Source organism: Lutra lutra, chromosome 2 (assembly GCF_902655055.1).
Source record: "Lutra lutra chromosome 2, mLutLut1.2, whole genome shotgun sequence".
Lineage (NCBI taxonomy): Eukaryota > Metazoa > Chordata > Mammalia > Carnivora > Mustelidae > Lutra > Lutra lutra.
In genome coordinates, this window is record NC_062279.1 from 159,214,935 (window position 1) to 159,228,629 (window position 13,695).

Here is a 13,695-nt window from a genome sequence, read left to right on the forward strand (position 1 = left end):
AAATTTATTTAGTCATCCCAAGACTCAATATATAGTGTACACTCCTTCATATATCATTCCAGGTTTTATTTGATTTAGTCTTAATTCATCTCTGAAGCATCACAGGATGAAATTCCCCCATGCAATTCCTCCATTTAATTCCCTAAACACATAACCCACTACATACTAAACATACTATGCAATTTCCCACATCTGTAAGACTTTTCTTAAGCTCTTTATTCTGCCTGGAATGGCCTTTCCTTAGGTGTATTCACTGAATAGCTACCCTCCTGATTCTAGGAGTGTGGAGTTTTCACTGAGTTTCCATTTGGATGGTACACAATGAAAAAGTTTGAAAAAACAACACAAAACAACCACCCCCTTGCCAACTTGTAATATAGGTTCATAACTTCTTATCTGAAATTCTAAAATCCAAAAAGCTTTGAATACTGAATCCTTTTTAGCAAGTTTAGGTCTAAAACTAATTTGGCAACAAAAGCTAACCTCAATTGATGGGACAGGTTTTTTTTAATTGAAGAACAATTGACATACAATATTGTATTAATTTCAGGTATAGAACATAGTGATTTGCTTTTTATATTTATTACTTGATGACCACCACAATAAGTCTGGTTACCATACTAATTAGGTATTATAATCATACAAAGTTGTTACTATATTATCAATACTGTTCCCTAAACTGCACATCACATCCCCACGACTTATTTATTTTATAACTGGAAGACTGTACCTCTTAATTCTCTCCACCTGTTTTGCTCATCCTCTCTCCTCCATTCTCTCTAGCAACCAGCAGTCTGTTCTCTGTATCTACGAGACAGTTTCCATTTAGTTTTGTTTGTTTGTTTTTTAGATTCCACTTGTAAGAGAAGTCATATGGAAATTGTCTTTGACTTATTTCATTTAGCATTAATATGCTCTATGTCCACCCATGATGTTGCAAATGGCAAGATTTGATTCCTTTTTGTGGCTGAGTAATATTCCGTCACACAGACACACGTGCGTGCACACACACACACACACACACACACACACCATATCTTCTTTATCCCTTCATCCATCAATAGATATTTAGGTTGCTTTCATATCTTGGCTGTTGTTAATAATGTAGCAATGAACTCAGTGGTTTATATGTCTTTTCAAATTAGTGTTTTTGTTTTCATCAGGTAAATACCTAGAAGTGGAATTGTTGGATTATACAGTAGTTCTATTTTTATTTTTTTGAGGAATATCCATAATGTTTTCCTTAGTGGCTACACCAGTTTGTATTCCCATTAACATTGTGTGAGGGTTCCCATCCTCACTAACACTTGTTATTTCTTGATAATAGCCATTCTGACAGGTGTGAGGTGATATCTCATTGTGGTTTTGATTTGCATCTCCCTGATGGTTAGTGACATTGAGCATTTTTTTCATGTGCCTGTTGGCCATCTGTATGTCTTTTTTGGAAAAGTGTCCATTCAGGTTCCTTGACTATTTTTTAATCAGGCTGTGTTTTGATATTGAACTTTATCGGCTCCTTAGATTGTGTTTTGATATTAAGCCTTATGGGTTCTTTATATATTTTGGATGTTAAACCCTTGTGAAAATTTTTTTATAATCTCAGGTGATTTCACTGGTAAAGAATATTTACATATTTTACTGCAGAAATATTAAGGGAGGCTGACCCAGACCCACTGGGAGTGTTAACTGAATATATGGTATTTGCTTTGTATTTCCTCTCTAAAAATTCAAAAATTCTGAACACATCTGCCCCCAAGATTTTCAGACAGGGAATTACTATACCACTATGTCAATATATCAAGCTATTTAAAATGAACCCGAGATCACTATAGCATACTGTAGATCAGCAACCTAGGAGCAGAGCAGCAGAAAAGCTGAAGGGTGGTGGTGGGGAGATACTGGGGCCACATGAACAATGTGGGAAGATCACTCATGCACACGTGGGGATCATGTGCCTCAGCACTGAGCTTTTCATGTTTGGTCCCAACTTTTGTAAAGTCATAGCTGATTAATATTACAGACTTTTCCATTAATGAGAGGGCACTGGAGGTGCTTCCAGGAGGCAGAATTTCAATAAGCAGTTGCTCACTCTTGTGCAGTGATCTGTTGAAGCAACTGGAACTGTTTTAACTCAGAAAGGCCATCATTTGTTTTTTCTGTCTAAACATTTTCTCAAAGAGCATGTGAAGAATTAGAAAACACTTGTCACAATCCTTTACAAGGTACCCCCATTTTTTGTGTGTGTGTGTTCAACACTCTATTTTAAAAGCTTGATTAGAGGTTGTTTGGAAACTTGTAAAATCCTGTGTTCCCAAACTGGAAGAATACTTTATGAAGTGGAATTGTTACACAGCCTTTCTCTTTCAAATGTCAGGTTTTCAAGGTTTAACAAGAAGAGATTGAACTGGCAACTGAAATCACATTTTTCTGTAGTTCTCAACTGTTCAACTGAATTTTCCTATCTGCCACAAATGCAAGTTTCAGATGATTAATAGGGAACCCAAGTATTGGAAATTAAAAAAAAAAAAAGGAAAGTTTATGCAGAATTTCTTATTCACTTTAGTATTTAAAATATGAGCCCAGTTAGCAGGAATGGTAAAGTAAATAACTAAAGAAACATTTATTAACCTCCTACTCCATATGGGGCAGTGTATTAGGCTGAATAATAGCTCCCCAAAGATGTTCCTCCTAATTCTTAAAACTATTACACTAAAAATCTTGAGATGGGGAGATTAACCTGGATTATCTGGATGGTCCCCTTATAATTACAGGAGCCCTACAAGAGGGAGGCAAGACGATTGGAGTCAGAGAGAAGATAGAGGAACTGAAACAGAGGTCAGAAATGAGAGAAGATGTGACACTATTGGCTTTGAAGATAAAGGAAAGGGGTGATGAGCTAAGGAATGCAGGCAGCCTCTGGAAGCTGCAAGAGGCAAAGCAATGGGTTCTCTTCGAGAGCCTCCAGAAGGAAGTTAGCCATGCTGCCATGTTGATTTTAGTTCAATGAGTATCATTTTGGATATCTGATGCCCAGAACTATAAGATAATAAACTTATTTTGGTTTAGGCCATTAAGTTTGTGGTAATTTGTTACAGCAGCAAGAGGAGGCTAATACAGGCATTGTGCTAAAAGAATGTAGGGTAATTAAAGAAATTAACTGGTGGTATGAGTCTAGAGGGGAGTGACCTCATTATCATGTATGATACATGATAGGCACTTGACCAAAGTCAATTCTATGTGAAGACATTTATAGTTTGATTAGTGAGATTCCAGTTCAGTTATTTTCTGTACTGAAACATCATCTTTGCAAGGCCTAGTCATGTCCTCTTCTAAGGGAATTTCTCATTTCTTTGTTCTACATAAACCTGCTCTGCTTCTGGCCATAGCTGACCGAACAAGAGAAAGACCTCTTTCCTTGTGATGTATTATTGTTAACCTCATGGAAAAAGAGAATCTTGCCCAATTGTCTTCACCTCTCAGGGATGTTTGGAATTCAGGAGTTGAGAGTCTAGAGTTGGTTGGTTTGGAAACAGGACTATAAGGTAGCTTTTTGGCAGATGGGATGGCCATTTTGAGACCACAGCAAACTGGGTGCTAAGAAAATAGGTTCTGGGAGAAGGAGAGGAATGGAGTAGATGTGTTGAGTGAAATTGAAAGGATGAGACTAGTTTTTCTTGAGAGGCAAAGACTTTCTTAGTCCCAATCCCCAATTCCCTTGAGTTTTAGTTGTAATTTTCCACTGAGTATCTGATAGCTGTCTATCATTTCAAATAATGCCCGTATATCCCACACCATCCACCCACTTGCCCTTCATGCTACCTTTATATTTGAGTTAATCTGAGTGGGTTAACTTTTCTCTATACCTAAAAGAGCTTTAACTCAAATTGCTTTATAATTCTAAAGATCAAACAAGAAGAAATGGGCTTAATTAAATCAGAGAAAGTGGTAGTAACTATGGAAGAAGGCAATTGAAGTTTTAATACTTAAAGTAATCAGTTACATCCTAAATATCCAGAAGCAAAACAGAGTTCAAATATCCTGTCAGTTTCAAGATCCCTAGATTTGTAACAAATGATCATTTAAAAATATACATTTGTTCAGAGAATTAGTTACCACTGAATTGTGCTGATAAAGCTAAAGAACTCTTTCATGATTTGTTCTCATTTGATACTTAAAACACTCATGAGGTGGCAGATTAGGCATAGACAGGCCTTTCTCTTTCAAATGTCAAGTTTTTTGTCCATGATTCCATGATTCTTTGGTGGAACTGTTTGACTCTGGAGCGCTGCTCTTAAAAACCCAACTTCACTTCTTCATGGCAGAATTGCATTAGAGCACAAAACCAGAATTGCTCTGTACAAACCAGAAGTACTCGATTTGGGGATGTTAAATATTAATTATGCAATGCTTTGTTGCTCTGCCAAGCTGATGAGTGAGAAAAAAGTCTTATTTAAAATTTTTTAAATCTTCAATTCAACTAAAGATTATCATGTTGTTGGAATTACATTGATTGCCATCATTAATGATTGTGCCATATCTAATGATGTTTACAAGAGATAAATCACTGATTCCTCTAAAATTTTTTTTAAAAAAAGGATCTGATATTCTGATTCAGCTCCAAAATAAGTGATTGTGAAGACTAGTAAAACAGAGTCACCATGTTTCTGATTCTGAAACATTCATGGGAAGTTGAATGTCATGGTAGGACAGGTTCAGGCTTTGTAGTGAGATAGAGTGGGTTATTGGGCTTAAATGTTGGGAGTGCCACATGACAACATTATCATTTAAGTCTGGTATTCACTCCCTCTGAATCTTGGTTTTCTTAGATGCTTAGTGAGGATAAAAATGCCCACTTCTTGGGCTTAGGGCTAGGATTAAACAAAATGTGTGGCATTTGGTACATACAGTATGAATGCAATAAATGGAAGCTGATATTATTTTTATATTCAGAGCCAATGGAAGGAATTGGCTATGAAAACTCCAGAATGATTCCATCATACCATTTTTGGGTATTACATTTTACAAGTGAGGACATGTGGGCTTGCCAAGGCTCAGAGATGGGATGGTGGAATGTTCTTTCATTGCAAGAGATAAGAAAAGCTTTATAAATGTTGGTGAATGTATTAGTTTTCTGTTGCTGCTGCAACAAATTATCATAAGCTTAGGTGCTTAAAAAAGCACAGAATTTACACCTGAAAATAATATAACTTTTTATATCGATTATATCTCAATAAAACCTCACAAATTTATTACCTTAGAGATATGGATATCAGAAGTCTGAGATGGGTCTCTCTAGGCTAAAACTAAGATGCCTCCAGTGTCGCATTTGTTTCCAAAGGATCTAGAGGACAGTCTTTCTTGGCTCATTCAGATTGCTGGAAGAATTCAGTTTCTTATGGTTGTAGAACTGAAGTCCTCATTTCCTTGATGGTTATCAACTGAGGGCCATTTTCAGTTTCTAGAAACCATCAGATTCCTTGGCAGGTGGCCCCCTCCTTCCACCCTCACAGCTGGCAATAGTGGGTTGAGTCCTTCTTATGCTGCTACTTCTCCTACCTCTTCTTCTATGTTGCATATTTTTGATCCACTCCTCTGCTCTACTGTTTCACTTCTAAGGACTTTGGTAGTTACACTGGGCTGATTTGAACCATCTAGAGGAATCTTCCCGTCTCAAGATCCTTAAACTTAATTACATCTGGAAATCCTTTTTGCTATGTAAAGTAACATATTCGCAGGTTGCATGGATTAGGGCATGGCTATCTTCTTGGGGCTGGGATATTCTGTCTATCAAGTGAAAATGGCATACAAATGGTTCTTCCAAGAATGGAGTTGTTATGTATGATTCACATTATGTTCTGGTTTGCAAAACAAGTGAGCTGTTGTTAAAAATATCCACTCTTCCAGATAGGTAGACAACACATGACCTTGCATAATTTGGCTTCTGCTTACCCTACTTCTCTCTCACCATTCTTATGCTTTCTCTGCTCAGCTATACATTCTCATTATGCTTAACTTAGAGTTCTCAGACATAGCCATACTTGGCTAAATTACAATAGACAAGCAAAATAATGGCCAGTCCATATGATAATGAGACTCTGATCTACAAAAGAAACTCAGGGAGCCAAACCACAACCGCTATAGCAATTGGTCCACAATAGTCAGAATTTGATCAAAATCTGCCAACTTTTCTGGTTTTTTTGTTCTTTGTTTTTTTTTTTTTTGTTTTTGTTTTTGTTATTGTTGGTTTGTTTCCCTGCTCCCTGCTTCCAACTTAGGACCAACCAGAGATAGCCAAATAAGCCACCCAAATCAATCTCTTGGGATGCCCCACTTCTAATTAGCCCACCTACAACCTCCCTGTGCCAACAACTTCCAATCAGAAGGTAACTGAAGCCTTCTCCTTCCTTTCTTTTCCGCTACTATAAAAATTTCCCTCTTCTCTGACAGCCTTTGAGTATCTGTCAAAAGCAAGTGATGATGACTGACTCCCTTGCTACAGCAAGCTCTGAATAGACTGCTCACATTTAGGTGGTCTTTGTTTATCTTCACACCTCCTTTACTCTTTCACATATTTGTTTCCCTTTTTTCTCTTCTTGGATCACCTGTTCTTCCTTGCCTTATATGAGTAATTCATATTCAGCATTTGACTGTCAGCTTAGATGCCACTGATGACAACAATAACAATAATTACGAAAATGATAGCTAACCTGTACTGAGCCCTTACCTTATGCCAAGAGCTGTTCTAACCATGTTCAATTTATCAACTCTTAAAATTCTTGCAATAAATTATTGAAGTAGTTTTCTATTATTGTCCACATTTTATTTTGTCCATATTATTTTACAGACAGGGAACGATAATTCAGAGAGATAAAGTAACTTGCCTAATGTCACGGAAATAGGTGAACAAATTGGGGTAGAATTTATGTAGCCTGTTGCTGTAGTTTGCTTTTGAAATCATAATGCTATACTGTTTTCCAAACAGATTTTCGTAAGTTCTCAGTTTGTAGTGGGTACTCCTTATCATATGCTTAAATGGAATTCTGTACTTTATCTTCACCAATGATACTGTATTATAATTGCTTATGAATTTATCTGTAATCCCTACTAAAATAGAAGCTCCCTTAGACCAAGGACAGTATTTATCCTACATATGTCTGGAAGTCCAGCATATAGTAGCTTCTCCATACATGTGCATTTGAGGGATGAATAAATTAATAATTGAATGAAACAAATTAAAAAATCTGAATTATTATTTAATTGGAGAACACTAAGTTTAAAAAAAGAAAGAGAAAAGGACCCTACTTCTAGCCAAACTTTGAAAGCAACACAATTCTACATATGAATTTATAATTATTATCCAGGAAACAACCACAAACTAAGATAGCTTCTCTCTCCTGAGCTTAGGTTTCTTCTATAATCTTAGACATAAAATCACATGAAGCACTAATACTGGTCTCTCCCCAGTAAGTCTCTTCCTATTAGGAGTCATTATTAGATTGGACCCAACATCTTCTTGGCATTGGTTTCTGAGGCAGAGTATCTCTAAGTTAATAACATTCTTCTGAACTCTGCCTCAATCCTAAAAATTCTCCCCCACACTTGCAGTGCTGGAGAATTAGCTGAAAGCAAGGGGTGGCTATGCATTCTCACAGGACTATGTCAGGATCCTAGAGCAAAGTCCCCGACTATGTTCCTTAACATGTCAAGCCTCTGGCCAACTGCCTTTGTAACCCATGTTCTGGGAGCTCTTATTCATGCTCAATGGGTCTCCTTTTCAGACTTATAAGACTGATATATCTGGAGAAGCACTGAGGCAGCCATCAATTCGTTTACTTAATATTTGATACCACTGAGAACCATTCATTCATTCAACGAATATTATTGAGTATCTACTGAATTCCTGGTATTGTTCCAGGATTTGGGGAACCAGAAGTGAATTAGATAAGACCCCAGCTATTATGAAGCTTGAATTTTAGTGGGGTTAAGAGACAAATCAAACATACAAACAAATAAAATAATTTCAGTAAGTGTGGCCATAACACAAAGTTATGTGGTAGCAACTTGCCCAGAGCATCTGTGCTCCATGTCTTCCATAATACCCCCAACTTCCCAATCAGCCATTCTTCCTCGGAATTTTTAATGGTTCCTCCAAAACTTTAATTGATGATATGTAGGAACTAACAAATCTTATTTGGGCTAAAAGTTATTTAGGAAATTATTCCTGATTCTTTCCTGATCTTTACTTATTGTCAGTATTCTAAAAATAACTTTTCTTCTCATGCTTCCTTTTTGTTTTTCTCCTAAGAATTGACTATTACAACAAGATTATTGATGATTTGTTAACTAGTGGGGTTACACCCATAGTGACCCTTTACCACTATGATTTGCCTCAGGCCTTAGAAGACAGAAGAGGCTGGTTGTCAGAGGCAATCATTGAATCCTTTGATAAATATGCCCAGTTTTGCTTCAGTACTTTTGGAGATCGAGTCAAGCATTGGATCACCATAAATGAGCCTAATGTTTTTGCCCTGCTGGCCTATGATTTTGGAATATATCCTCCTGGTGTACCTCACTTTGGAACTGGAGGTTATCAGGCAGCTCATAATTTGATTAAAGCTCACGCCAGATCCTGGCACAGCTACGATTCCTTATTCCAAAAAGAGCAGAAGGGCATGGTGTCCCTAGCAATTTTTGCTACCTGGGTGGAACCGGCAGATCCCAATTCAGTGTCCGACAGGGAAGCTGCTAAAAGAGCCATTGCTTTCTGCTTGGATTTCTTTGCTAAGCCCATATTTACTGATGGTGATTATCCGGAAGTTGTCAAGTCCCAGATTGCCTTCATGAGTAAAAAGCAAGGCTATCCATCATCAAGGCTTCCAGAATTTACAGAAGAAGAGAAGAGAATGATTAAAAGCACTGCTGATTTCTTTGCTGTGCATTATTATACAACTCGCTTAGTAAAGTACCAGGAGAATAAGAAAGGAGAACTGGGTTTTTTCCAGGATGTGGAGATTCAAGTTTTTCCAGACCCATCTTGGATAAAAAGTTTGGATTGGATCTATGTGGTGCCATGGAGAATACGTAAAGTACTGAAATACATTAAGGTAAAACACAGTGTTTCTATTCATGTATACCCAAATATGTAGAAGTGGGAAGACAGATGTATATGTGAACTTGGAAAAAGGATGATTTTAGGCAGTAGGTTACACATTTGTTGGCTTGGAAAGAGAGATTAGGTGTTCAGCTTGTAAGGAGTAACTAGCTGATAAGGAGCTTCGATACACTGGTTAAAGTTGGACTTCTCTGTTAAAGTCAGTTGTGGGCATAGGAGTAGCTTGGACATATTTTCCAGGCTGATGTCACAACTGTAATTACTAAAAGGCATATTAAGGGCTGAAATAGCTGGATCCTTTTTTGGGCATCTGTTATCTGGATGGAGTCCAGGTAGCTGAAATTAAAATTTTAAGTTAATGATTTTTAGGACCCTTGCTCTGGGGGGATAGAGAGTGTAGCCATTGGTGGGACTAAAGGGTTAAAGTGTAGTGACAATTGGCAGATGCTGATAAAAGAAAGATACTTCTGTCTTCTCATTATGATAAGAGTCATTTGACTGTCTTCATAGACATTTGCACAGTTTTGCTTTTCCATTGTTAGTCATAAAAGGTCAGTGTGTGGAAAATTAAGTTAATAGGGTCAGTGCAATTTGATGAAAACTAGTTTTGGGTTGTAGCTTAGAGAAGATAGAGGGTAAAACACCTGATTTTATGAGTCTTTTTTTTTTTTTTTCTTGTTACATCTCTTTGGAATAAAACTTCTGCTCTCTTGTTCTAGGATATGTATAATAACCCTGTAATTTACATCACTGAGAATGGGTTTCCCCAGGGTGACCCTGCATCTCTTGATGACACTCAGAGCTGGGAGTATTTCAGACAGACATTTCAGGAACTGTTCAAAGGTACCATTTGAAATGATGAAAGATCAATTGTGCAAACTTAATATAATTTTCCCATGTGCCTGTTTTCATTCAGCAAAGACCAATGATTTTGAAAGCTGAAATTCATGTAAATCAGTGTAAAGCCATGTAATTAAGAGAGAGGAGAAAAGGTATTTAGGAAAGAGAAAGGTGAGGATTTTGGCCTAGCTTCAACCTCCCAAAATTTAATCAAGTAAAAGTGACTGTCTTCTGCATTTTGTGTGACTCTTGGATGAAGGTGACATGAACAGAAGGGTGGTGGCTGGTGAAAGAGAACTTTAGTTGTTACAGAAAGGTTAGCACTGACCAACTACATCATGCCTATTTGCATATTTTAATATCCCAGTTACCAAGACATGAACTGACAGAATTTTTGAAGGATCAAAATCAAGCATTTATGCAATGAACATTAAAATGGGCTTCGATGAGTTTTGGCCTAAAATGAGTCTTGCATCACTATATGTTTCATTTAAACTGTAACCAAACAGCCCCATGTTGGAACATGTTTTTGTCATATAGGATCTGTGAATTTTATTTCTAGACAAGATTATTATTCTGGAAACTGCTCTTTCCCCATGAAATTCTTTTCATATTTGAAAACAAATGTGAAAGAATAATCTTTAATGGGTAACACACATTTCGACACCAGTTAATTTCCCCATTTCAGCATCTACATGGAACACTGTTGCTTTGTAAATTTAATTTCTCCTCCATATAAAGGAATCATATCACAGAAACAAAAAATCCAATGCAAAAATGAGACTTTCAATTTCCTTTTTTACCAGGATAGGCACACTTCTCTCTCATCATTCTATTTGAAAGGTCCTAGAATTATTCTACCCAAAATTAATCAGCAATATGCTGAAATCAGCCAGAAGGAATTCTGGAAAGTGACACAAGATGGTCTCTTTCCCAAACCTAAAATATATTGTACTTAATCCTTCACTCTGGTTTGGAGTTTGTCGGCATAAGGCAACTTGATTCCCATGATTTGAGCCCAGTGAAATAATTCTTTTGTATCACATGCAAAACAGGTTCTTTCTCTAGGTAAGGATTCACTTTCTGATTTAAAAAAAAAAAAAAAGAAAATGTCTAGTTTTCCGAGATTCCACTCCCCTTTCTCTCCGTAAATGGCCCTATTCATAGTTAATCCATTGATGTTCCCAGCTTCATTCTGAGAGGAAAGTAAGCTGGTTACCAAGAGGCAGATTTATGGATGGTTTGAGGACCACAAATGACTTCTCCAAAATTGTCTGTGTATTTTTGGGAAAAGAGAGAAAAATAGAAATTGACTTTGTTCATTTCTAGCTTGGTACTCTGTTTAGTTCTAACATGTAAGGGAATTTCATTGTTCTTTGAAATAGTTTCAAGTACTTTAATACAGTCCCTTAGATCTTTAACACTAAAAACTTGATAGTAGACCCCAAAACTAAGACAACTTAAATGAGTAGTAAAGTAACTGAAGGTTAAAGTGGAAAATGTGAGAAGATTTGGGTTTCTGAGGGGCAGGGGAGGAGATAGGATTAGAAACAAAATTCTGTTTTTCTACTTGTTGAATTTCAATTGTATTTTTTTTTAAAGATTTTATTTATTTATTTGACACAGAGAGATCACAAATAGGCAGAGAGGAAGGGGGAATCAGGCTCCCTGCTGAGCAGAGAGCCTGATGTGGGGCTCAACCCAGGCACCCCAACAGATGGAAAAGATACCAGGCACTTAAAACATTAATTGTTCACAGTATGTGTGTTCTCTTCTGATTTTTAATATTAGAGGATCTATGCTTATTGTAATTAACATGAAATATATTTGTTTTACATTTAAAAAATGTAGCCTCGGGGCACCTGGGTAGCTCTGTGGGTTGAGCCTCTGCCTTTGGCTAAGGTCATGATATCAGGGTCCTGGGATGGAGCCCTCTCTGCTCAGCAGGGAGCCCGCTTCCCCTCCCTTCGCCCCACCTGCTGCTCTGCTTACTTGTGTTCTCTCTCTCTGTCAAATGAATAAATAAAATCTTTAAAAAATGTAGTCTTTCAAATGTGTAGAAATCTACTTATTGACAAAAAAAGACATGTTATCTTTTCTGGAGTGGATATAGTGATAGCTATTTCTTATATATTGTTGTAGTAGATACCAATCATTTAATCTCAGTGAAACTCTTCTAGTAATTACTCCCTTTTCTTCTATGAAATATCCACCTCTTCTTATCCTCAGGGTTACCATAGGGACAATCCCAGTTCTTCCCTGAGATTTAGAATTTGGGCCAATCACTTTGTCTGTTAGCCTAGATTGGGCAGGGGAATGTAGCTTTGTGAGCCTTTGGTGACTATGTCCTGCCTCAGAAGCTAAGGAGTAGTACAAAGGGGAGCTGTCCGTGCATGGAGGGAAGGGGAAACAAGAAACAGGGAGAGTTTAGAGTGATTCTTAAGCCTCTAATTCCAGTTCTCCTCAGCTGCATGTATGATCTTGAGAGACATTACTTTTACTTACAATGAAATGCTTTTTCTGCTTACCTGAACCTGATTGGTTTTCTATCACTTGGAACAAAAAGACTGTTAACTGATACCATCATATCATTTCATTTTTAAAACAGTGAGAGGAGGTCATTGCTCCTATTACACAGATGAGAATACTAAGCTTCAAAGAGGCTAGCTAAGTCATTTGTTTAAGATCACTAAGTGACTAAGTACTATTTCCTGGAACGTTAGCAGAGTGCATGCATTATTATTACTGCTGCTACTACTATTTTGGTGTTTGATGAGGTCTGTGAATTTAGGGCTTTCTGATCCAGGGTGGTTGCTTGCCCATACCACACAGAACATTTTCCTCATCTTTGGTACTCAGAACTTGCATAGTTTCTTCGAAAGGGCTCCATGCTGTCCCTGCAGGAGCCAATAGGTCCTATGACCTTGAACACCACTCAGACACCCACCCTACCTTGCATCTCATCAGGGGAGTGGAGCTTAATTTATAATCGATTTCCTGAGACTCCTTTGAGGTAGTGCTGATGATCTTGATTGGCAAGAACTCTACTAGTAAGAAGCACCCCATGAGCAATTAAAAATAATAACTGGCCAAGGAAGACTTTCGTGGGAAGTGCTGCAGGTGAGAGCTGGTCAGAACCCAGGGAGTCAGATGGATGATGGCTTTGTGGTCCCCATAAACAAAGCTTCCTCTCTAACATCACACATATGGACAGGCACGGAATGACACTATAGTTGGATCAATGGCATCTGCCTGGAGGTCTCACTGATCTCTTCAGGTAAAATCCCACAGCAATTAATTGAGCAGTAAAAAGTAAGCTAATGTTTCTGTTTCCTATTGGGAAAGGAAAAAAAAAAAGAAAAATGTCATTTCAAGAAAAAAAAAAGAGAAATTAGCTAATGCCTTTTTAATCATTGCATTATTTAAATGCCTTTAAATAGGTTGTATTTTAATTAATGTAGATATAGATAAGAGAAAAGCAACACAGGAGAGACACAAAAAACTTGCAATAACATATAACTGGCTTACATTTCAGCTCTGCAAATTATTCAATGAGGGGCCTTTGGCAAATTGTTCAACCTCCCAAACTCTTAGTTTGTTCATCTGTAAAATGGATTAACACTTTCCCCTGACAGGGTTGTTATAAATATTCCATTTAATGAGCTAAGATGTAATTACCCCTGACCAGCAATTGCCTGGCACACAGTAGGCCCTCAATCAATGGTAATAATAATTATTATTAC

General features: G+C 37.3%; 1 protein-coding gene across 1 annotated transcript in view; it reads left to right on the forward strand.

The window, feature by feature from the left end:
• The window catches only part of LOC125093589 (cytosolic beta-glucosidase-like), a 120,897-nt gene that overhangs the window by 41,196 nt on the left and 66,006 nt on the right, over positions 1-13,695 (forward strand). The window contains 2 exon segments of the mRNA XM_047719013.1: positions 8,306-9,104; positions 9,832-9,955. Of these exon segments, the coding sequence (XP_047574969.1) occupies positions 8,306-9,104; positions 9,832-9,955 (923 nt within the window).